The sequence below is a fragment of the Loxodonta africana genome, chromosome 16, assembly GCF_030014295.1.
Source record: "Loxodonta africana isolate mLoxAfr1 chromosome 16, mLoxAfr1.hap2, whole genome shotgun sequence".
Classification (NCBI taxonomy): domain Eukaryota; kingdom Metazoa; phylum Chordata; class Mammalia; order Proboscidea; family Elephantidae; genus Loxodonta; species Loxodonta africana.
Genome location: NC_087357.1, coordinates 57,672,587 through 57,699,099, shown reverse-complemented (window position 1 = coordinate 57,699,099; position 26,513 = coordinate 57,672,587). Strand labels below are relative to the sequence as shown.

At 37.2% G+C, this 26,513-nt stretch overlaps 1 protein-coding gene and 1 long non-coding RNA gene across 2 annotated transcripts in view; one reads left to right on the top strand and one right to left on the bottom strand.

Annotated features, from left to right (window-relative positions):
• The window catches only part of ANK3 (ankyrin 3), a 713,581-nt gene that overhangs the window by 676,527 nt on the left and 10,541 nt on the right, over nucleotides 1–26,513 (top strand). The window contains exons 37-41 of the mRNA XM_064269618.1: nucleotides 3,042–3,173; nucleotides 4,125–4,268; nucleotides 7,023–7,701; nucleotides 11,199–11,577; nucleotides 25,582–25,669. Of these exons, the coding sequence (XP_064125688.1) occupies nucleotides 3,042–3,173; nucleotides 4,125–4,268; nucleotides 7,023–7,701; nucleotides 11,199–11,577; nucleotides 25,582–25,650 (1,403 nt within the window). The 3' untranslated portion in view covers nucleotides 25,651–25,669. The remainder of the gene's footprint in view (nucleotides 1–3,041; nucleotides 3,174–4,124; nucleotides 4,269–7,022; nucleotides 7,702–11,198; nucleotides 11,578–25,581; nucleotides 25,670–26,513) is intronic.
• The window catches only part of LOC135227928 (uncharacterized), a 29,303-nt gene continuing 10,437 nt past the window's right edge, over nucleotides 7,648–26,513 (bottom strand). The window contains exons 2-4 of the long non-coding RNA XR_010318102.1: nucleotides 16,574–16,691; nucleotides 15,837–16,041; nucleotides 7,648–7,709 (exon numbers count right to left, since the gene is read on the bottom strand). This is a non-coding gene — a long non-coding RNA (uncharacterized LOC135227928). The remainder of the gene's footprint in view (nucleotides 7,710–15,836; nucleotides 16,042–16,573; nucleotides 16,692–26,513) is intronic.

The following is a 26,513-nucleotide window of genomic DNA, read 5'->3' as shown; positions in this document are numbered from 1 at the left end:
TGCTTTTTTTTAAATGGACTCGCCTATATGTTCAAAGATTTTTTTAGAAGGAAAACTTTTACTTTGATAATGGAAAACAGGGTCATTTGCAATAATTATATAAACAAAAAAAAGAATGGCAGTAAGCTTAAATTTTTAATTAAAATAAGATAGGACACAAATCTATTCAATTTAAAAAGTAGTTGAGTTCTTATATGAAATGGATGGAACCATTTACACACGACCAGTGTGTAGAAAATTGAGTATTTGGCTTGATTTCACTTGATTAAATATAAAAATGAGGTTCTGTATCAATGAGACAATTCTGTCTTTAGTTTTGATGTTAATGGGCCCTAAAGTCCTATCTCAGATGAATCTGAGAGTCTTGACAGGTAGAATATACATTTTTAAATGCACAGCCAAAAACACAATAGCTAAATTTTTTTTTCCCCACATTTAAAGTCACCTTGTATACCAGCAGCAGTATACCTTCCATACTTGGGTAAATAATTATCTACATTATTAAAAGGGAGAATATGAAACTAGATATGGAAAACTAGCTCGTCTAAATACACCCCCTCCCCACTTATCGACATGATTAGGTTCCAAAGACCAGGTCATTACGCAGAATTGGTGTTAAGCAAAAATAGAGGATGACTACATCAGATCACAAAATGGAGAATGACTATTATCATTACATAACTGCCAAATTACATCATTACATAACTGTCAAACCACTGATAATCATGGCCCCGCCAAGCTGACGTATAACGTGAACCCTCGAAGCCAGTATTACCCTTGCCTCAAAACCTTGGTGTTTGTTATTGCCAGATGAATATCATTAATGCGCAAAATAGTCAGATGGTAGATTTTTTACTTTTGTAATAAATGCAAAACGTCAGATAATGAGATAGTCGATAAGTGAGAAGAAGGTGCATTTTTACTTTGAATGTTCTCAGTACTCCCCACGCTCCCTTTCCCCACAACCACATATCAAACCCTCCTTCCACCTAGTTCATGTTCTCAGGCACGTAGCTAATGACCAGGAGCCTACTTGATCTTTGAAAAGACAGACGATTTGAGTTATCTATTGTGGGTGGCTGAGAGTTAATAGCAGTTCATTACATATAAATATTTGCCAACAGTCAAATTAATAATAATTATACTTTAGCACTGTACATTGTAATCTGAAAATGTACTGGTGCAAATATTGATTTTGCAGTAATATATATGCCCATAAATATTAGATTTCTTTTTTCTAAAGCAAATACAGCTCTTTTTAAATTTTTGGAGAAGAGGTGGCATAAGAATAACCAAATACAGAACTATTTTTGGCAAGACTGCGCTAGAATTTCTTCAACATTGGTATTACATCACCCCCAACCCTACCACCATTCTCAACCTCTGAACGTGTGCAGTGAACTAAAATTTCACTTAGCATGCTATAAAATTCTTAGTGATGCTGTGTCTTTGCTCTTCATTGACACTCCACGCAATGGTTGCAGTTTGGTCATGAGGTCTTGTTGGGCAGGGGGAGAATTACCTCTTAAAAGATAAGAGGAAGTTAAAAAAAATAATTTTCTAATTAGAATTACTGTATTCTCAATGAAATTAGAAAAATTAGAAGAGCAAAATTTAAATCTGTCCCTCAGAACCACTGTTAACATCTTAATGTACTTCAATTTTTTTTTAGAAGTCTTTTATATTTTTGGATATACAGTAGTTTTTTGTTTTTTTATTTGTAATTACATAGTTTTCTATAAAGCTAAATATTTTGTTACCACAGTGTTAATGGATGATAGCATAGCCAGTAGACATTACCATATAATGATGTGGGACACAGTGCATTAGTGAGTGATGAAATGAATTCAAAACTTTTTGTTTTTAAATGGAATAGAATAGGAAAAAAAAATGTGAATTACATGTATTAAGGCTAAATTTTGCTCCATGAAGATCTAGTTTCAGTTATATGGTCACTGTGATATACAGTGTATTCCTAACTGTAGGTCATGATCAAAAAGGTTTTCAAGTCAGTGCCTTAGATTAATTAACTCTTCTTTTGTTCAACATTTGGATTGTTTTCATTTTTCACTAGTACAAGCCTACCCTGAACATTCATGTATATAAATTATTTTTTACACCTGTATGTGTTGTCAGGATAGACTCCTAGAAGTGAATCACTTGATCAAAGGATACGAATTTTTTTTGAGTGTGTGAATGCATTTTGCCAGACTGCTGGGAATCTTTTCCAGTTTACTTAAGGGGGATAGAATCTTGACCAATTTTTTCCATTTTACTTTCTATACTCATTTAAGGTAATAAGCACCTGTAATTTTTTTTTTTCAAATTATACAAATATATATAAGGAGTGAAAAGTAAGTCTCCTTTCCACCTTTGCCTCTGTTTCCCTCCCTCAAGGCAGCCATTAATACTTGTATGTATCTTTCCAAAGACACTATCGGCATTTACAAGATTGAATATCGTATATACACGTAGATGGATAGAAAGGTACCTTTCTCGTTTTTTACAAAAGTGGCGGCATATTATGTATGACGATCAAACTTGGAATCTTGATTTAGCCTATCCGAGTATCCTTCATGAGACTTGAAGCTATATAAAATGAAGCTATATACTAGCCCAAAAAAACCCAAACCCATGGCCACGGAGTCAGTTCCAACTCATAGTGACCTCGTAGAGCAGAATAGTGAATAAAAGGTGCACTTCATGAAAATTGCCTAGGACCAGCCCTTTCTTGTGCCCGTGTTTATGAGCTGTACCCCTACAGTTATATGCAGTTTGCCCAAATTGTAGAGAATAATTTGTCTGAATTAAAAGAATCAAGTAACATCCTCTTTTATTCTCTTAAGAGAATTAAGTCACTTCCTGTGTATGAGCACTACTTCCTGTGAAATCAAGGCTGTAAAGGTAATGACCAGGGCTGTCCTCAGGCTTTACTATAAACTTCCTTTGTGTGTGTGTATGGCAATTGAGCATTACTTTTATGAAATATATATGACAAAAATAGAACATGAAATCCTAGTAACTCTTTTTCTTTTTTACAGAACTGGCAAGGGAATTGAATTTTTCCGTGGATGAAATCAATCAAATACGCGTGGAAAACCCTAATTCTTTAATTTCTCAAAGCTTCATGTTATTAAAAAAATGGGTTACCAGAGATGGAAAAAATGCTACAAGTATGCCGAGTTACATTACTTTAACTTGCAAAACTGCATCTATGCAATATTTTATTAGATAAGCCTACTCTTATATTCATTTGGAATACTGTTCTTAGTTTTCTGTAATTTTTAATATAGAAAACTAGATCAGAGCAATCATAAAGTGATGGCAAGTCATTTGAAGTTACACTTCTGTAATTTAGTGCTGATACTCTAAACTTTTGCATTTTGGATGCTTTTGAGAAAGCAAGTAGAGGGGATTTTTTGCATTTTGCCCGTAGTTCAGTGGCCATCAAAACTAAAACACAGTTCTAGCTGTTAAATCATGGCGTGGTTATCAAAAACACTCTGAAGCCACTGTCATGGCCATAGATAGATAGGCAGGGCGGTGGAGAAGGAGGGATAGGGTAAAGTTAGGCAACCAAATCATTTTATTTGCCTTGGTCTGTGGTGGCAAAAATTCTCTAATATTTTTTGTTTTGTTTCATGGGGGTGCTATACTACGGCAAATACCAATCCACAACAATGTGGAGTAAGTGACTGTGGGTTTGTTTGCCTGTGTCAGCCTGACCTTAGTAAGTCGTTAAAATGTTAAGCATTGAATTTTGAGGGTGGCCTATTTTGGCATTTTTAAAGGCATAGAACTTGGTTAAAGTGTATTGGATCCCCTTGTAGCTAAAAGGAGTCTAGTTATTTTGAGGCCCATATGCTCTGTAACAGTGCAGTGAATGCTGGTGTTGTCCCAGACAGCTTCCACAAGGTGATTCTTAAGACGAAGCATGTCTTCCCTGCAGCAGGGAGCACTCTAAGCCCGCCAGGTAGTGATGTTGCAGAGCTGGTGTAGGGAGGAGCTAACGTGGGGAGGGTCACAAAAATCATGTCTTTGTGTACGTATTGTACTTACTGGAAGAAAATGTAATTTCTTAATTGGGTTTTCAGCCTTTTTGTTGTTGATGTTCTCCTTTTCAGCTGATGCCTTAACTGCAGTCTTGACAAAAATTAATCGAATAGATATAGTGACTCTGCTGGAAGGCCCAATATTTGATTATGGAAACATTTCAGGCACCAGGAGTTTTGCAGATGAGAACAATGTTTTCCATGACCCTGTTGATGGTAATTGAATTTACTGTTCATTATTTATTTCATCATTTTGATAAAATCTGAAAGTACAGTTGGACAAGGCAGTCACTGAAAACCAACTGAAGTGATTCACTTGACTTAATTTCTCATTTTCACAGCCAGAGTCTGCAAATAAATACTCTGATAACAGAGCTAACTTGGTAAATGTATCTGTTATAAAAAAATAATAATAATGAGGTATAAAAAGTTATCTGAAACAGTATTTCAGATATTTTTTATGACCAAAGGAGAATACATGAATTTTTTCATTTTTCATTTTTACTTTAACCAAAAAACTAGTGATCTCCTTTATTCATATAAAGGTAAAAGCAAATCGTAAGCCATTTTACCAAGTAAGCAAGGTATTGGGTCAAGCTTAAATGTATAGCGTGCAAATTATTAATGGTGAATTACTGTTCTGGGACAGAGTACTAAAGTGTGAACTGAAAAAGTATAACATAGCAATCAAATCAGAGCTTTAGTTTATTTAGCATCATTTTAACTGTATATGCTGCCATTTATTCTTTAGAAAAATCATACTGGATCTATCATATATAAAAGCGGCATAATTTCTAGTTCAGTGAGTATGGATGTTAATAACATAGTAGTAACTCCCTCACATTAGCTTAATTTGTATAATTATCTCTCCTTCCTTATGTAAATTGGGGCATTTTCCATCAGAGTATTAAGAAAAACATATCTTTTTATTATGGTCTTCAAAAAATGGAAGCTTATTCCTACAATGAATTCTGAATAAAAACTGTTTATGGTGTGGAGACAGGAAGAAGGGCAGGAATATTTTTCTATTCCAAGCTTTTAAAATATGGTGACTTTTCCATTTTCAAACTGGCAAAGTTAGACTAACAAGAATCAACAACTTCTAACTTATGTTCTGTGGCAAAAGATCTCAAATTCTCAAAAAATCTAAAGCATATCTTGTTTCCACATAATATAAACATGATGGGTAATAATGTGAAAGTGGTTTCTTTTTAAGCTTATAAATGCTATAGAGCCTTAAAAAAAATGCTCTTTTCAGGATCTTGTGTTATATATGAGGCCATATAATGGTATCCAGACTCTTTTTTGTGCTAGATAAATATAGGCCAGTGTCATATCAAATTCTAAATTGTTGCCAAGTAAGAGTTTATAAATTTAGGAAAAAATATTTTAAGAAAAGTAGTTCCAATAAAAAAGATCACGAGAAAACAATGGAAGTATTCAGTGGACTTGAAAGGTGCATTTAACATTTTTAAATTTGAATAGCATTAAAATAAATTCTCAAGTGCTTTTTGCTGCTATCCCTTAATATTTTATATTCCTTGTTTAAAAATTCTTAAGGACACTTAGGAACATGTATTTAAACTAAATTTTACTTATGCAGATTATAAACTTAAGCTAATTTTAGCCAACTTCTCAACAAACTGGTATGTAGGTGACCGTAACTGAAAAACGTATTCACTTACCTATAGCAGTTACGTGGAAACCCTGGTGGCATAGTGGTTAAGTGCTACGGCTGCTAACCAAGAGGTTGGCAGTTCAGATCCACCAGGCGCTCCTTGGAAACTCTGTGGGGCAGTTCTACTCTGTCCTGTAGGGTCGCTATGAGTCGAAATCGACTCAAGGGCAGTGGGTTATAGCAGTTAAAGTTTACAACAAAAAGCCAAGTTGGTATTTGTCTCTGAAGGATGGAAAATTAGCCGTTAGTTTTATAGACCAATGGTTCAGAAAATTTGCTTCGTTGCCTTTTTTTTTTTTTTTTCCCCTGTCTCTCCTTTGAACTTTTGTGGAAGTTCCTTTCCTCACCATGACCAGACCTTTGTTGACTTTTCTCTTTGCTGAAGCAGAAAAAGACTTCCCTAGTCCATGTAGTAATGTTTAAGACAAGGATACTGCTCCCTCCCGCCCCATGGTGTAGCTGGCAAGAAACCTCCATGTTTCATATTGTTCTTGTGAATCTTCAGTGTGCCCTTTGCCAGTGGTTTCTCTCCTGTGTTTGTTGTGTATCATTTCTTTTTCCTCTTTATTTGGTTTGTGGTTCTGACTGGAACTCTGTCACCAAGCTCACCGAGACCTCCATACACACCACAGCCCTTTCATCTGTCTGTCACATTATGACACCTGAAAACTTAACAATTCTTGCTTTGTCTCAGCTTTTTAAATCCTTTTCCTAAAACATCTTTTTAGATTTTTTTTTCCCAGTGCCACTCCTCTACAATCTAATAATCATTTCCTTCCAGACATTAAATTCATTTTTCTTTGCTGTAAATTTCATGTGAAATAAGAATTAGAGTTCGGTTGCATTGCTAATATGTACAGTTTTTAAAATAAGTTGTAATTATTTCCAAAAATTGGTTTCTTGTGGTTGCTGTATTCATTCTACCACAATATAGATATTGCATGCTAAAAGTAGGAAAATAATAAATTGGGCCATGAAATAAATGTATCATATGATGACAACTAACTTTATATTGGATTAAATTAGCTTATTTATTTATGTCATTATATTAAAATTGCCAGAATCGGTAGAAACAAATCATATCTTAATTAGTATTTTATTTTATTGTAGTTTGCACTAGGCTTGTTATTCCATTGTGTTATATTTAATTGAACTAAACCAATAAATTTATCAACATTAATCTGTAATTCATCATACATTTTCATACTTGCTGTATAATTTTAGTCATTCATATGTTTTGTTTGATGTGCTCTATTTCATTCCAGTTAGTCCATATGTACTGTCTTCCATAGGTTATCCTTCCCTTCAAGTGGAACTGGAAACCCCCACAGGGTTACACTACATACCACCCACCCCTTTTCAGCAAGATGATTATTTTAGTGATCTCTCTAGCATAGAGTCTCCCCTTAGAACCCCCAGTAGACTGAGTGATGGGCTAGTGCCTTCCCAGGGAAACACAGAGCATTCAGCAGATGGACCTCCAGTTGTAACTGCTGAAGACACTTCTGTAGAAGACAGCAAACTGGAAGATTCAGTGCCTTTAACAGAAATGCCTGGAGCAATGGATGTAGATGAGAGCCATTTGGAGGATGTATGTCTGAGTGAGTATCCTCAATACCTTGGAAGTTTGGCTGGGGTCCCAAAAGATGTTAAGCCAGCAGAACCATTGAAACAGCATAGAAAAGTAGGAGTAAGCTCTGAGCAGCAGGAGAAAGAAAAATCTGGTCCTGATGAGGAGATGACGGAAGAAAAATTCAAATGTCTATTTGAGGACATTCAACTTGAAGAAGGAGTTGAGTCTGAGGAGATGACAGAAGAAAAAGTACAGGCTATTCTTAAACGTGTTCAGCAAGCAGAACGGGAAATGTCTTCAATTACAGGTTGGCAGAACGAGACATCAAGTGGAAACCTAGAGTCCCTTGCTCAAGCTCGGAGAGTAACTGGTGGGTTACTAGATCGACTGGATGACAGGTATGGCTCTATTTAAGAAAAAGGAAAGTGAAACACAGGTTACATATTAATAGTTTGTTTTCAATATATTCTTTTTTAAGCAATGCTTTGTTTTCTAAATTACCGTTCCAGTTTGAGGATAATTCCTGCTTTAAAAGTTTGTTCATTATGCTAATCTGGAAAGGGAAATTTACTTTAAATTAAAATATAATTCTCAAAACTATTGAGAGCTCAAAAATGCAAAAAAAATTTAATACACGTGCCAAAGATGTATACATTCCTTTCATTTAGAAGACTACTCTTTTTAGTTTATTTTAATAATACTTGTATTATTTTTTCATATAACCAGTAATTAATACTCATTCAAAATAATGTAATAAAAGTCCAAGTGTTTTAGAAATATAAGCATTTCTGTTTCTTGATTACAAACATAAATATGCTTATTATAACAAATTTAAGAATACAGATGAAAAAAATCAGTATACTCCCACTCCCTGGCAATAATCACCGTAAAATTATTGGTATATTTCCTTTCTTCTGTGCACATTTTTTTAAATGTCTTAACGTAGAAAACGCAGAGAAGCAAAAAGAAAAATTATCTAACCTCCAGCTATATAAAGGAAAGTACTGTTAACATTTTTTATATACCTTCCTTTTTTCTACATGAATATTATTTTACATAATTAGAAACATATAGGATATATGCCTCTTTAAATAGTATTACCGTGATAGAAATTTGTTTATAACCAAAATAATTACCTGACCGTGAATATGGTTTGTGTCTCTATACAATGTGCTACTGGCCCCACTCTAGAGTGGTAAAATCTGGAGTCCCAGACATTGGTTTAAAATCCTACTGTTACCAGGTTTATACTTGGTGATATCAGGTATATACTTCTAAGATCCAAGAATGTCACTTTAATCATCTCTAAGAATAAAATACTACTTACCTCAAGCTGTTTCATGGATTGAAAAAGAAAGTGTGTAGCATGTGTATCAAGTGCCTGACCCAAAAAATAGTCTCTCAATAATAATCCAAAAACCAAACCCATTGTCATCGAGTCGATTCCAACTTATAGCGACCCTATAGGACAGGGTAGAACTGCCCCATAGGGTTTCCAAGGGGCGCCTTGTGGATTCGCAAGCAGTATAGACTAGGGAATGGAAATTTAAACACAAGTCATAAAGGCATGTGTTACAGGATCTTCACATTATGTAGGACTTTTTGACTTTTGACCTTAGACATGCATTGGTATTTTTTAAAAAAGAATGTATTCAGATGATAAGCACCATAGACACATCTAGACTCCCTGAGGGACCAAATTACTGGGCTGAGGGCCAGGGGGACCATGGTCAGGGAACATCTAGCTCAATTGGCGTAACACAGTTTTTAAAGAAACTATTCTATATTCTACTTTAGTAAGTAGCGGCTGGGGTCCTAAAAGCCTGTGAGCAGTTGTCTCAGTCATCTAGTGCTGCTATAACAGAAATACCACAAGTGAATGGCTTTAACAAAGAGAAGTTTATTTCCTCACGGTAAAGTAAGCTAAAAGTCCAAATTCAGGGCATCAGCTCCAGGGGCAAGCTTTCTCTCTCTGTTGGCTTTCTCATCAGTCTTCCCCCGGATTAGGAGTTTCTCCTCACAGGAAGCCCGGGTCCAAAGGACACGCTGTGCTCCCAGCACTGCTTTTTTGGTAGTATGAGGTTCCTCCTCCCCTGCCCGCCGCTTCCCTTTCCTTTTTATCTCTTGAGAGAAAAAGAGTGGTGCAGGCCACAACCCAGGGAAACTACCTTTACATTGGATCAGGGATGTGACCTGGGTAAAGGGTGTTACGATCCCACCCTAGTCTTTAACATAAAATTACAATCACAAAATGGAGAACAACAGCACAATACTGGGAATCATGGCCTAACCAAGTTGACACATATTTTGGGGGACACAATTCAATCCATGATAGTGATCACCTAAAATACTCCACTGGTCTCACCCCTTCGGGAGCAAGAGAGAATGAAGAAAACTAAAGACACAAGGGAAAGATTAGTCCAAAAGACTAATGGACCACAACTACCACGGCCTCCTCCAGACTGGTGCCTGGCTACCACCACTGACTGCTCTGACAGGGATCACAGTAGAGGGTCCCAGACAGAGCTGGAGAAAATGTAGAACAAAATTCAACCTCATAAAAAAAAAGACCAGGCTTACTGGCCTGACAGAGACTGGAGAAAGTCCAAGATCCCTGTGGCCCCTGGAGACCCTTTAGCTCAGTAATGAAGTCACTTATGTGGTTTACCCTTCATCCAAAGATTACTCAGGCCTGTAAAACAAAATGAAACTAAAGGGGCACACCAGTGCAGGGGCAAAGACTAGAACGCAGGAGAGGACAGAAAACCTGGTAATGGGGAACCCAAGGTCAAGAAGGGAGAGTGTTGACATGTCTTAGGGTTGTTAACTAATGTCATAAAACAATATACGTGCTGTTTAATGAGAAGCTAGTTCTGTAAACCTTCACCCAAAGTACTATTAAAAAATAAAAGTATACACACACACACTGTAATGCTATATATAAAACCTATAAAAGCTGGAACCTGTATAAGTGTAAGGCAGAAACCTATTAGAGAAGAAAAACTCAAATATTTTCCACTAAAACGAGTGATAGAAAAGTGGTAGGACTGCACCCTGTCAAAGGCAGAAAACTTGAGAGGCCCGTAAAAACAAGGCAGTCCCATCGAGTTCTGGGTCTCACAGGTTTCAGTGTGTGTGTATAAGTACACACACAGGTAATAAGCAAAGACACTAAAAAGAATACACCAGTTACAAAATAAAAGGAATAGTCTATACTAACATCAGGAAAAATTAGAAGTCGATTTCAGAGAGTGTTGGAAGAGAAACATTTTTAATAGTTAAAAGGAAAACTGACCTCAGAGTAAATAGAAGCAAAGGGTGTGCAGCAGCACACTGATCACCAGTGGGAGAAGTCAGCAGAGATCAGGAGTGGAGGAAGTAAGTTTTTTATGGTTGGAAAAGCATTATGGCAATATTTGCAATGGAAAACATACACAAAGAACTAAAATTTGGGTTTCTTTGGGATGCTAGAATTTTTATTACAAGTACTTGTCTTTGGTCAGCAGTTTCTATCCCTGGCATTGTAAGCATTTTGAAATATCCTTCCTTTTTAGATTAGAACTCACTCTAGGTATATTCATGAACCTCTTGGGATAACCTTTCAAGATACAGAATCCAAGTAGCCATAAGACTTCGATGGAAATAAAAAAATGGCAGCAGAGCTAGCCAGGTTGGGAGCTGGGGTGTGCGGGATGCCTAGAGCCTATGTAGCTCCTCCTCAGCCCCACGCCCATGATAGTCCCTCACACTTTGAGACTGAGTGACCAGATTTTTCCTGCCTTTCTATTTTATGCCTTCAGAAACAGTTAAAAGCATGATTGTTAAACTTCTGCAGCTTCTGAAGCCTTTCCGTCGTGTGTTGCCATTGTAAATGTGTGCATTTTCTCTTTTGTAGCCCTGACCAGTGCAGGGATTCGATTACCTCATATCTCAAAGGAGAGCATGGAAAATTTGAAGCAAATGGAAGCCATGCAGAAGCCACTTCAGAAGCAAAGACAAAATCTTACTTTTCAGAATCCCAAAATGATATAGGAAAACAGAGTGCTAAGGAAACTCTGAAACCAAAAACGCATGTATCTGGTCGTGTTGAGGAACCACCATCACCACTAGCGGCATATCAGAAATCTCTGGAAGAAAGCAGCAAGCTTGTAATAGAAGAGCCTAAACCCTGTGTGCCTGTCAGTATGAAAAAGATGAGTAGGACTGCTCCTGCAGATGGCAAGCCACGCCTCAACCTCCATGAAGAAGAGGGGTCCAGTGGGTCTGAGCAAAAGGTATGTCACCTGGTTATCCAGTGTCCTCTCATTGAAGTTGAAATTACTGATGCTTCGCTTCTTTTGATAAATCTGTGGCAATGGGCCCAAGGTTCTTTACTATTTCGTTATAAATGTGTGAAGTCGTAGCACTAATGGTGGGGGTAAAGTATTAAGTAAAACATATGTCATTTGATCATACCTTCATTCATCAGGTTGGAAAAAGGAATAAACGTGTCTTTAGCCATTTTCCAGGAGGAAAGAATAACAGAGATATTAAGTAACTAGCTTAAGGTCCAGTATTTTGTGTGGGATATAGGTTTCCTAACTCCCAACCCAGTCTCCTTATGGAAGGAGGATAGTACTTCTGGTCCTTTTATATAATTTAGAGAATCTATAAGCATCTGACTCCATCTTGGAGTTCTACCCGGTAAGGTCTTTTTTCTGAAAGGCATGGTGTTTTTGAAATTGAAGAAACAAAATTTCCAAGCCTAAAATGATCTGGTTGCTAGCAGTTAGAAATTTTAAGTTAGAAGTATTTTCAATAATTTTTACATTTCATTTGGTAATGATCTTATTTGTTTTCAATAATTTTAAAACCTTACCGTGATAGAATTGCTTGCTCTTTGTACTTAAGGCTTTTGTGTTACCATCTAATAGATTGTTTTTATTCATTGAGGTATACCATTTTTAGATATCTAAAATTTTAAACTGAAATTATGACTGGTAAATGGATATTAGAAAATAAAATCAGATCTATCTTTTTTTTTTTTTTTACTGCTTTTCACATTTTTTCATGAACTAGGTGATAGTTACATGTTATGTATCAGAATAAGTAGCATTTGCTATTTTACCACAGTGTCTTGGGAGGAGAAAACAAATCTTTTCTAAAATAATGAGTCAATGATTAAGTCAAGGTTTAGAAAAACTTCTAGTCAACTCCCAGGCACTCAGGAGGTAATTATCAGTGTTTCCCTTTCGTGTCCTTTTCCCATCTGCAGGCTATCTTTTGACCATTTTCCTGCTTGTTAGAAGGGAAATTGAGAGCAAGTAAAACTCTATTTTTTCCCTGTTAGCTGTGTTGTTTGTGAAGGCGGTCATTAATGAGGTGGGCATTATTTTAGGGTATCACTTAAATATGTGATTACTCTACCGCCACCAATAATCATTGACTGAATCAGTTCTTCTCTGTTTTTTTTCTTTAAACTTTTCTGTTTGAGTCTTTCTTTGACTTCCTTACTCACCAACATGGTTTTGAGTATTGATTTCTTTCAGTTGACTCAGTATATTTAAGCAGTATTAGTTTGGATGGAATGCTTCCTTTTAAAATGAGCTCGCGGAAATATATAGGGAGGAGCAATAAGGATAACTGAACTGTGAAAATTTATTCTGCAAAAGCCTATTAAAAATCAACAGAAATGTTCTGAAAGCAGATTATAATGTAAATAAGCACCATTATGTGTATATGCTGGCCATTAAGAAGGAATAAAGAGGGTTTAAAAATGAAAGTCTTAACCCTGAATGGAAACTCAGCTGAGTTCATTAGTAATGGAAAATAGACAAAGTGTTTAAGATTTCTTATAAATGAGTTTGTTTAGTATTGGTCATCACTGGTCCTTCCTCAGTGCAGAAAGGCTTCATGACCATAGGCATTCATATGGAGTGAAAGCTTCCAGAAGATATGAGCCTGACCTCACAAGAAATCCAAAGATATTTAGATTGTGTCTTTTGCGGCCAGACCATAGTGCAGTAGCAACCGACTAGGTCATCTGATGTATGATCTCAGAAAACAGCCCCCTTTTTGTCCTCTAAAAAATCAGGTCAAAAGTCCGGGTGCGGCTCATACATGGATGGCTGCCTGCTGTTACAAGGTAAAAATCTGCTATTTTCCACCTCTTCCTGTGCAGCAACCCATGGCAAGGAGTGATGAGAAGATCCCATTTGGTCTCCTAGTTTCCCCTTTGCCATTTCCTAGACCATTCTCTAAAAGGAATCCTGATCTGGGATTATGCTTACAGTCTCTCTACCCGCCACCTTAGGGTTAGCAGAGAGTCCATTGGAACACTGGCCAAATGGCCGCTTTTTTCTTATGTGTAAGGGGCAGGTGTCAGATGACTCTCGATAGAATGATGAAGTAACCAACATCTAGGTTTTTTGATTGTGAATTTAACGTATGTTCATCTGCTTTTGAATTTTCCCCAAGTGAAAACCTTTCCTCAGTGTAAGATTTCATGTATAGGTAATTCAGACTGAATTTTTCCCCTTTGTCTCATTCAATCCATTAATCCTTGAATGCTTAGTGGTAATTATTTTCTTTCATCAATATGAATACTTCTTACCTTTTTCTGCTTTTTTGAGCCTAGCAGAGCCTCCTTTCACAGTACTTGGATCATTCTAAATGTCCTGAATTCCCTGTCCTTTCCTGAAAATTTTTTAAAATAGGGAATTTTGCAATAATAGAGAATATTTTTATAAAGAAGTTGAAAATTATTTCCTTTTGACATTGTATTATGTACAGGGATATTTTGATCAGATGTTAAATGTCTTAAGTTGAGGTTGATAATACTGTAGCATTTAAAAATATGTTTCAAACTTATTTTTGGTGAAAAATTTATCTCAAAAATCATCTTATCTGGTATTTGTACTTCCTATAGCAATTTTACTTATTTGTAAAAAAAATATGGTGCCATTCATTTTATCTTCTGTTAAGTATATCTCTTGTCTCTAGAACTATTAGATTGAGGTAACTAGTAAAGTGAGAAAATAAAAATACTAGATTTTCAGAATTCCACCATTAAAGTGAGAAATAAACTCATTCAGTGAATACCCTTCATGGCATTTAAGTAGAAGGAAAATATTTTTTCCCCTTGAATTAGGAACTGTTTGCTACTTGGTAGTTTCTCCTTATTCTTATCCTTACTGTACATCCATACTCTTGTCTATAAAATGTGCTTTTTCTAATTTCTTATCAATTCTTTAAAGCTTTTACATGTTTACATTATTCCTTCATTTGACTAGATCTTACTGAGCACCAAGTACGTTGGTAAAAACTACTGATATACGTAAACATAAATGCTAAATTATGCTGACGTAGACTTTTTACTTCCTCTGAAGTTCAACATAGCGTTTGCTGAAGTTGTCAAATCTGACCAAATTTTTCTAAAAATTGGAAATAGTATGCTCCTTTCTGTAGATCAAGTGAAATGTGCCCCACCCTCCAGGGTTATTCATTCAAATCAAATGAATATGTTTCTTTAATAATTAGTAGCATGTAGTTACTGATGCCAAAAAGGCTCTGTAATTGTTGCTAGTAATTTTTAATTATTTTGATCTTCACTTCATTTAGAATAATTTCTCTAAGTGTAATTTCGTGTCTAGAATTCTGCTCCAAATTTTCCTTCCACTTAAAATTTGTAAGAGTTTCACAAATACACGTCATGATTTTCCTTGGGGGAGGGAAGAACAGCAAGTAATTGTTCCCTGATTTCTCTCCTCAGAATGTTTTTAATGTCATGGTAAAATTGTACTAAAAATGCATTTACTAGGACTTTAAAGACAGTGAGAGTGATTCCAGCTCAGGGGAGGAACGGAGAGTCACTACACGAGTTATTCGCCGACGTTTGATTATAAAGGTATCCTGCAGCTGGATCGTCTTGAGAGGCATTGTTGTATTATTAGAAACTCTTTTCTTGTTGTTTTGAAAATTTAGCATGCTTGATGACTAAATGGCCCTATATTTGTTTCTTTGCACATTTGACAGTTTTTAAAACAACGATGAAACAAAAAAGCCATGTTGCATGGTAGTGAGTGTTCTGTCTAGGCCTGTGTTTGATGTGTGTCAAAGAAGTCTGAGTTTTGCCAATACTGAGAATTCTTGGCATTTGTACTCTGCTTTCCTTGGAGATGCATTATATGTGTGAACAAAGATTCTATCTTGGTTAGAGCGGTTCATGAGGCTGTAATGAAGTATTAAGATAAAGAAGGAAGAGAATGGAAGAATTAAAGGGCTTCTTCCTCAGTCTCAGGTTCCAACTGCATGTACAGTTTTTAGATGAAAACCAATTCTTCATTATCAATCAGTGGCAGAGATGGGGTTATAGCCTGGCATGAATGTCTGTGACAAAATGCAAGTCAAGCAAAAACTTATAATAAAGATCAAGCTGTATTTTTAAGTATTAACTAACTACTAAAATAGGGAGAAATTTTTGAAGAAAATGTAACTGTCCCTGTTATATAGCACAGCTGAAAACACTATGAATGAATCTCCCTGATTTACCCACAGAGGCCTTTGAAGCACTGAACTCATCCATGGCAAGGTCTTGTAGAACGTTCCTTGCAGTCTGCCGAGTGTCTTCATTACTGTCTTTAGAAAGCTCTTTCTTGATGTTAGAATAACTGAGTGCAGAGAGAACTAGGGAGCCATTTTTGACGCACAGGCCTTTGATTGTGGCCCAGATAACTTGATTGGCTCCTTGGTTGGCAGCTCTGAAGAGAAAGGAAGGGAAGTTACTATTGAGAGACCATTTATCAAATGTATTATCTAATCCCAAAGTGTCAAGAGATCCTGCAGAGAGCAGAGAAGTTGATTTAGGTGTTCAAAACTTTTTAACCCTTCTGCTTCTACTTTTCATAACGATCAGATAAAAGAAGAAAAGAAAATTTCCCAAATCTGATTTAGTGTAGTTTTTCTGACACTTTGGAAACATTAGAGAAGAAAATAAGTTCTTGTCTAAATCCTGGGCTATCCCCAAATCAACTCTGAGCTCACTGTTATTGTTAGGTGCTGTTGAGTCAGTTCCAACTCATAGCTAGCGACCCTCTGTACAACAGAACAAAACACTGCCCTGTCCTGCGCTATCCTCACAATCATTATTGTGCTTGAGCCCATCGTTGTAGCCACTGCGTCAGTCCATCTCATTGAGGGTCTTCATCCCTTTCACTGACCCTCTGCTTTACCGATTATGATATTCTTCTCCAATGATTGGTCCTTCCTGATAACATGTCCACTCCAGAGTACCTGAGACAAAGTCTTGTGCTATCCTCCCTTCTAAGGAGCCTTCTGGCTATATTTCTTCCAAGACAGATTTGTTTGTTCTTCTGGTAGTCCATGGTATATTCAGTATTCTTCACCGACACTATAATTGAAAGGCATGAATTACTTCTTTGAGAATTCCACATAGGCAAGTAAGTGAATTCTAACAACTCTCCAGAGTTAGGCCAAGCTTCATAGGTTCAGGGTACAGTCCTCCAGACTGCCAAGTCTTTCCAGGGCCACCTTCACTTCTAAACAGCTGGCTACAAATTCCAGCATTCTCTTACACCCTCAGGACATAAGCCATAAGCTCAGGAATCCCCAGGACACTCTTAATTCTGACCAACTAGCTAAATTTTGGGGGTTCCCATTCCCATCTCAGGTTCAGTAATTCACTAGAACAACTGTCAGAAATTATAAGCTGTTTTAAAAAAAAAAAAAAATAGAACATAGGAAAAAGATAAAAAATCAGAACCCGCCGAAGTGAGAGACACATAGGGCAAAGTCTAGAAAGGTCCCAAATTCAAAGCTTCTGTTTCTCCAGGTATGTCACCCTCCTAGCACATTGATGTACTCAGAATATTGTCAGTCAGGAGAGCTCACTCGAGTCTCTTTGTCCAGAGTCTTTACTGAGGTTTCATTATCTAGGCACAATTGATTCAATATTGACCACATGATTGAACTCAATCTCCAAAACTCCTACCAAACTTCTGATCACATGGTTAGTCTTTCTGGAGTGGCTAGCCACCATCCTGAGTCATCTAGTTAGTACAAACTATGGAGGGGCCCACCATGAATAACAAAGGGTCTCTGATCATTCAGGAAATTCCAAGGGTTTAGAGGTAACCTACCAGGAACCTGGGACAAAGGCCAGCTAAATTATTTATTACCCACAAGCCAAATTACTTAGTGTTGTCTGGCATATTTACAAATATTTAACCCGCAAACTGTAATACTCATCATCAGTCACCTGGCACATATTCCCTGGGATTAGGGGCAAAAAAAAAAAAAAAATTAACTGTTCTAAAGTTGTTAAAGCTATATAGCCTTTGCTAGTCCATAATCAATATCTTTAAGAAATGATATTTTAAAGTGAAATGTCAAGAAAAAGCACACCATATGTATCATTTTGTAACTTGCTTTTGATGCTTAACATATACCATATTCATATTTCATTCAAATCCATCTCATTCCTTTATAACAACTGCGCATTATGGAAGGGAGGGAGAGAGGAGTTAAACAAGTTTTCTCTAAAGAAGACAAAACAATAACAACATTGACCTTCCCCGCCCCCCAAGTCAATGAGGGCTATTTCTTTTGGTCTCCTCAAATTCTAGACATGTATGAGCAAGTTGGCTTTTAAGTTATTGTATTAGAGACAATTATTTATGGATTTGAGCTTAATATATATAGTTACTTATATGTGCATGTGTGTATACATATATTTACATACATACATACACATTTTTTTTTTTATTGAGAACTTAAGTTTAAAAAAGACCAAAATACCTTATGATGTTACAAAACACAGGAGCCTGTATTCTACTCAAACCTCTACTTCTTGCAGTTAGAGTAATTTTAGGGAGATTGAGTGGAAATGTCAGAGAATGGGTTTTATAACTGGGGAGGAACATAGTATAAACATCAGAATCATTCAGACAGTCTTTAAGAAATGTCTTTGATATGTGACTGAGAAATCAAAAGGTAAAAAACAGCTGTGATTATAACTAGAAGCTATAGGTATAAGGAAAAAAAACTGTAAGATACATAGAATGATTTCTGGTCAGTATTTTTTTCTGTGTAGAATATTGATTGAGGCAGCTGCAATGTGAAAAAGCTCAGAGAGCTGCAGTAGTATAAGGGAAATACCACATGGAAGCTACCTCTGTCAAAAAATGAAATGAGAATGTTAGGACCCAAAGGGGCCATCAAGACTAAAATCACTCCTTTTTCTAGTTGACAAAACCAAGGCTTGGAGATGATTTACCTAAAGTCACACAGCTAGGGAGTAGCAGCTCTGTGACCAGAACCCAATCCCTAAGCCTTCTAGTGCATTGCCATCTACCTACTTTTTCCACAATACTATGTACTTTCTCTTCCAAAACAAAAAAGGAATCTCTCTGCCTAGACTGCATCAGGCATTTGGTCATTCAGCCCTTTCTAGTGGCCTAGAAGAGGGCAGCACTGGGCTGTCATGCTTGGAAAAACTATTTGATGGGGCTGGAATGCTGGGAATGTGACCTACTTTATGGAGGCTCTCCAGCCTGGACTGAACAAGCATACTGTTTGCTATCCTTATCCCTCCTAGCACTTAGAATCTCACAGCTGAAAACTCTTTTGGGGTTGTTGCATCTTGCCCAGAGAAAATTTTGGCTGGGAAGTGCCGCCTAAGGGAAGCAGGAGGTATGGCCAGGATTCCGTTACAAGCCAGGGCAAATTCATCTTCTTAGTGATTAAATTTGTATAATAAGTGAGGTAAGTGATGTAAAATCATAATCTTATAATTTTTCTGTCTTTAATTTTATATATGGACTCATTCGTTTTTTACAAAGTTTTTTACTTTCAAATCTTTATAAAATAAATGAAGCTAACACATTCCCCCATTTGGGGGCTTTTTTTTTTTTTTTTTTAGTTTATCAGCATATTCACTTACTTCTATTACAATTTGATAAAATCATAAACCCTAAAATGAAACCCACTGCCATCCAGTCGATTCCAACTCACAGCAACCCCACGGGGTTTGCAAGGCTGTAGATCTCTACGGAAGCAGGCTGCCACATTTTTCTCCTGCAGAACTGCTGGTGGTTTTGAACTGCCGACTTTTTGGTTTGCCGTCAGTTGCTTTAACAACTGTGCCACCAGGGCTCCTGATAAGATCACAGTGGCTTCAAATGGTTGGCAACAGCTGAATTCAAGTATATTAACCAGCCCTGCAAGCTTGTTTATATTATTTGCTAAGCAAATGGAGTGAAAATGTAAAAATTTAAACCAACTCACAAACCAGTACAAAGTTTGTCAAGATTCAAGTAACTCCAGTATTACTGTGCAGTTTACTTGTATTTTTGTACTCACTTTCTAAATAAGTTTACACGTATGTTCTCCCAAAATCAAGCAATTGAAGAGTATATAAAGTCCTATCTGCCCATTCCATTTTCCAAAGGTAACAGTTGGCCCGCTTCAGGCTGTTTTTGTACACATATACCAATATATACATGACATGTACACACATGCCCAGCTTGTGGATTTTAGATTATAAAAATGGGTTATAGTACACATACTGCTTAGTAACTTTTTTGCACTTAATATAAAAGTGGTAGATGTGTTTTGATGTCTCTATAAATGTAGATCTCATTCTTTTGTGACGACTAAACACACTTCCATTTATTTTGTCCATTCCTCTGTTGGCAGATAATTATTTCTTTTCTCCCCACCTCTACAAACAACACTGAAGTGTGTGTTTATGGGTGGGTGGGTGGATAGATGGATAGTTAGTTCCTGGGTGCTGCAGATGGTTAGCACGCTTAGCCACTAACCAAAGGTTGGAGATTTGAATCCACCCAGTGGTGCCTTGGATGAAAGGCCTGGCAATCTACCGCTGAAAAACCACCCTTGAAAACCCTGTGAAGCACAGTTCCACGGTGACACACTTGGGGTCATCATGAATTGGATTCAACTTGATGGTGTGTATGTGTGGGAACCATGGTGGTACAATGGTTAAGCACTTGGCTGTTAACCAAAAGGTTGGCAGTTGGAACCCACCAGCAGCTGCACAGGAGAAAAGACCTGGTGATCTGTTCCCGTGAAGATTACAGCCTAGGAAACCCTATGGGGCAGTTTTACCCCGTAGTATAGGTTCGCTATGAGTCAGAGTTGACTGAATGGCACTGTTGTGTCTGTACATGTACATATTTGGGAAGTTCAAGTTGTAATGTTGTCTACATCAAAGCAAATTGGTACATTTCATGTTATAAATTTTATTCAAAAATCCAAGGAGAGAGGAAAGGAAATTATAAAGCACAGTGCTTCCAGCAGGGATCTAAAAGGGAAGTACAGTTAGTCGTCATTAAGGTGGCCACCAGGGGTGATACTGTCATACCACGTGTGCTGTAATTTTCCTTTGAGATAGGAAAAAAAGGGCAAGTAGGTTGCCAAAAATATTGGTGTCAGCAAGACCGAGGGTGGAAATTTTGTTTACTTAAAAGTACACAAACTCTTTTCAAGAACTTTAGAAACTAATAAGATGATTCTCTTTCCTCAAAGAGAGGCCCCAGTGACCTCTCCATGGTAAAACTTGCTCTAGCTTATCACTCTGATATATGCGACAGAATTAAAGATGTATGAGTTTTTTAAAAAAACATTTCATGAATTTACTCTTTCAGTGAACTCCCAACTAATCCACTCTCCCAATTAGTGACTTTCTACACAATCCAGTTTGTTTTGGCCTTAACTAAAGCAGTAATTGGCTATATTTAATAAACATTTAAGATAAAGACATATCTTTACCTTGAATTATACGGAATCCAAGTCTGTATGAAAAAAAAAAAATGCCTATGTACCAGAATAATTCTCAGCACCCTATATGGCATATAATTTATAAGTAGGGCTTTGCTTTTTTAAGGCTATTACCATAAATCAGTCTACTTGTATGTATTCACTTTGCTTATACACTTATATTTCTTTCAGAAACTGTCTAAATTTAAAAACTGTCATCCTTTCCCACAAAAAGATCCATTTATGACCATATCCAATAGGATTCTATTTAGCTGGATTTTCGTGGGACCCCTGAATTGTCTACCACTCAAAGAGCTGGACATGCCCGAGAGTTGGCTCAAAAACATTTCCTCATTCATGATTAGAATGTAGTAGAACCTCCCATGACCTTTCACTGGCTTTTCTGTCATCTTTATACCTTTACTTTTAAAATAAAATTATGGATATTAACTAAACATATAAAACCAAACATAAACCCAGAACCCAGTGCTGTTGAATCGATTCCAACTCATAGCGACCCTATAGGACAGAGTAGAACTGCCCCATAGAGTTTTCCAGGGAGCGCCTGGCGGATTTGAACTGCCGACCCTTTGGTTAGCAGCCATAGCATTTAACCACTACGCCACCAGGGTTTCCAAACCAAACATAAGAAATATAAATAATACCCCCATAAAAACATGTTGCAAGTTTTAGTGCATTTAGATATGAGACCTCTACATTTGTCCAATTTCCTTCTTTCTTTTACTTATACTTCAAACTAGTCATAAGCAAGATTCAGGGTGAATTAAACATGAGCAGCAAGAAAAATCTTGTTTTATTTTGGTCCAACCTCTACCACAGTGAGGTAAAATGAGTCATATGTCCTACCCATTATCATGAGCCCATAATCTATAAGAATATAAAGTCACTTCATAAAAAAAGGGCCCCTGGTGGCACAGTGGTTAAGAGCTCAGCTGCTAACCAAAAGGTCAGCAGTTCAAATTCACCAGCCGCTCACTGGAAACCCTATGGGGCAGTTCTACTCTGTCCTGTAGGGTTGCTATGAGTCAGAACCGACTTGATAGCAGTGGGTTTGGGTTTTTTTAGTTTGGTTTGTAAAAAGAAAAACAACAGATTTTGTTAGCAAAACAAGATAGTGTTTTAATCTTTACTCTGTCATTGTCAACCAGAACTACCTTTCTACTGGTTGTGACAAAAGCACTCATAGAATTTTCTCATCGTTGGCTAAACCAAACCAAACCTGTTGCCGTTGAGTTGATTCTGACTCACAGAGACCTTATAGGACAGAATATAACTGGCCCCATAGGGTTTCCAAGGAGCAGCTCTTGGATTTGAACTGCCGACCTTTTGGTTAGCAGCTAAATGCTTAGCCACTTTGCTACCAGGGTACCCATTGTTGGCTAGCAGTGACAAAATTATCAGAGGCATTACCTTTTCCATGTCAGTAACGTTTAACGAGTTAGAAATTGTAGTTCTCCCAGAAATGTAGCTGTCTTTTTTGTGATCTGCCGTTTTTCCCAGAAAAACCACAGGTGTACTATAGCATTATCTAGGTCACCTTTTCAACAAAAAGTTTGACTAACAATAGGTCCCCGGAATACTGTTCTGAATTTACTATATTTGTCCTTGTTCCCCCAAACTATAAGTGGCCCAACACTGAATTTGAACACTAATGAAGAAGGTAATGTCTTGCAGATACAGTCCCACTTTTGGCCTCTTGAGTGGTTTTTCTCATTATACAATCAGAGCTAGCTGAGAGGTATTAAGGAACCATCTAAACCCATCAAATTGGTTATAAGCACAAAAAATACAAACCCACCCTGAAGAGTAAGAATTTATGCCATTTTTCAGACATCCCCTTAAAGGAGTGTTTAAAGGAAGACCTTTGACAGATGAGAGTCGGTAACTGAAAGATATAATCTTGAGTTACTTAGGCACTAACTTTTTGTCTATGGCAGTGGAGGTCAGATAATCAGGCATCACACAGACACCTTCACCTGAAGGCAGAATTCTTCATCAGACACAGTTATTCTCATTTATTGTAGATCTGCAAAGGCTTGGGAAAGTAACATTTCCTTATACTCTCAACTTTTCTCATAGCCCTCGAAAAACTATGTATTACACTTAGTAAACGAAATTTTAAATGACACCAACCAACCAAGTGTGATAAATAGAATGCCCCAACCAAGGTACATCTTAATTCAAATTAGACAAAACTCAGCCCACCAAAATCTTCCTCTGGAGATTTGGGGACCCTGGTGGCACAGTAGTTAAGTGTTTGGCTGCTAATCAAATGGGACAGTTTAAATCCACCAACCGCTCCCTGGAGACCCTGGGGCAGTTCTACCCTGTCCTGTAGGCTCGCTATGACTCAGCATTGACTTGACAGCAAGGGGCTGGATTTTTTTTTTTTCTTTTTCAGTGAATAAATACTTTGTGCTCAGAGTGGGATGATCTAATTAGAGCACTAAGCTTCAGCTAAAACCTTTTTTTTTTTTTTTACAAATAAAACCTGTTGGTTTGCGTATCAGTGTATAAGTGCATTCTATAATTACACATTTTCAAATTCTTCCTTCTTAGAACTTCTTGCTAACCATCTTGTACATTCCTAAATTTTAATGCTTTGAATGTTGTTAACTGCTAAATAACTACCAGCAGTCTGTTTTTTACCCCTTGCACTGCAGTAGCAAGTAGAATCTATCTTCTTTTTCTAAAATTCCACAGAGCATGTGTGTGGTGTGTGAAGTGGTATGGAACTCTGCCCATCTAGCGTATTGCTAATCTCTATGCCACATCCTTTAGGGAGAGGAAGCAAAAAACATCCCTGGTGAGTCTGTCACAGAAGAACAGTTTACCGACGAAGAAGGCAACCTCATCACCAGAAAAGTAATAATCACGGAGATTTCATGCTTCTCTTGGAATTTAGATTTTCTGCATTTACGAAACTGCTGATTGTTTGCTGTAGTGTTGCCCTTTGAAACTGAAAAAAAAAGACAAATCTCTGCTCTTCACTGTTGCTTCCTACAGATCACTCGGAAAGTGATAAGACGAATTCTTATCCCACAAGAGAGAAAACATGGTGACGTGGTAATGGAGAGGGATTGCCAAGGAGGAAGTAGAGGATAAAAGCTTTGTGAACTCCCTAGAAAACGCTGCTGACAGGCTGGCCTCTGCAGCGTGTGGCAGCCTGACGTGTGTGCTGCTTTGACGTGTTGCGCATTTGATGAAGAAAAAGACTTTTCTTCTTGACATTCTTTAATGTGATTTCTAAAAATGTCTTTAGAGTTTTCACAGAGATAAATTCACTCACGGGGGATAGAACGTGCCAGTTCTAGGGAGAAAAAGTTAAAACCCTCCCCCACCAACTAAATCCCTTGATAGCACCCATTCCCCACCCAGTGCTTTGTGTTCAGCTGAGTGCCTGCTCTCAACACTAATTCAGAGTATTCCTTTAGAGCAAATACTTGGGCTTAAATGTTAGCATGGTAAAAGCTGCAGTCCAGGATCCTTACATCAAACCTTTACATTTTTCCCTCCACCATATTCTAGGGGGGGAATCTGAATTCCCCCATCTTGACCTTCGGAGTGTTTCCCTATTTGGGTTTATAACACTTTCCTATAATGGGTTTACAACAGCCCGTTTCCACTGTGCTGGTTAGAAAGCTGGACTCATCACTGAGCAGTGTTAGCTCAGAAAATGAGTTCACATCTCGTTAGTTTTTCCTTTATTTCCTTTTCTCAAGATCTTTACTCGTTTCTTTTTAAAAATAGAACTGTCAATAGCCTGTTTATACAGAAGAAAAAAGGGAACTGAAAATTTCTCACAAGGACTAAATCAGAAAATGGGAAAGGTTACAGTTTTCCATTATAATAGGGTAAAACTGAGTATTTGTGCAACAGCTTTGCTCTCAGGAAAATGTGTCCCTGACGCTCAGTGGACAGAGGTCTTGTGTTATAGGAAATGGAGGCCTGCTTAATCTGGGGATGAGAGGAGGTGTTGGAAATTCCATAGACTTAAAAGTCCTTCAGTTCAGCAGCATTTCCACGGTAGCTAGTTCTTGCTTAGTGCTTGGCTGAAGATGTTTCAGTCTCACGATAACAAATCACGTTAAGAGTCTACTGACCTAGAAAGGTGTAAATTATAATTTGCCAATTCTTTAAAAATTTGGGTTTGGGTGTCTTAAGTGCTTTCCCGATTTCTTCTAGTTTACTATAGCAAAAGGACAGGCTGCCGTTTTTTTTTTTAATTATTACTAACCTGCTGAATTTTTGTGAAGTACAGTTATGCTGTGTTCATTTTGACAGTGCTCTCTAGCTTGCCTTGATGATGCTAAGCTGTGTGGCTAAGCCAAATAGATTGTGTATAATTTTGAACGTGAAGTGATAACGTGCTTTAAACTGCTTTTCACTTATCCTAATCCAGCCTCAAGGGACCAGGATGGGAACTGCTTCATAATTAAAACTCTCTCCATGAAACCTTAATGCGTACATTCCTTTTAAAGCAGGGAGAAGGTTATAAGGTGAAGATGAAGAAAGAAATCCGGCATGTGGAAAAGAAGAGCCACTCATAACAGCGAACGGTCAGTCAAGGTGATTAAGCGTGCTCATGCCAACAACCAAAAAAAAAAAAACAAAAACCAAACCCAGTGCCGTCGAGTCAATTCTGACTCATAGCGACCCTATAGGACAGAGTAGAACTGCCCCATAGAGTTTCCAAGGAGCACCTGGCGGATTCAGACTGCCGACCCTTGGTTTGCAGCCGTAGCACTTAACCCCTACGCCACCAGGTTTCCAATATATCAACAACAGTAGGACCTAATTGGTGTGAAACTTCTAAGGTGCCATTAAACATGGGATTCAGCTCTTCTTTCCTCTCATTTCGCTGAATCCCACCTTTGAAAATTCAATATGAACTTCTTAGAGTTCTTTCTATGCTTATATATGCACTAAAACTTGACTCTGGTTCACAGTCTGTGAACTTTCTCCTTACAAATTAGCCAGGAATTGAAATGTAAATGTTGTTTGTAGAAGCACATGTTGAACAGTGATTTTTGAGTCTTCTCTAAGAGCTAAGGCTCACTCACTATGAAATGCAGTAGCCTTGTACAATTTAACAGGAAGGCTGTTTGGCAACAACTAATTCTACATAAGCACTCTGAGATATTGGTCCAGCCTTTCACATTTTAGCAGAAAAGCACCTAAGAATATGATTTCAGTTGAAATACAGTGGTTGCCAAGTTTAAATTAAATCACTGAAATTCCCATATACTATATTTTTTATACAAACTAAAGCAAATTAAATAGGAGATTAATGGTACTCTTTTGTTGTTGTTAATAGTTTAGTGAGCTTTGTTTAAAGTCATCTGGAATTTTCTTTATAGATCAGAATATTCTTCTTTAGCATTGTTTTCTATTTCTTACTTTGTCCTATTTC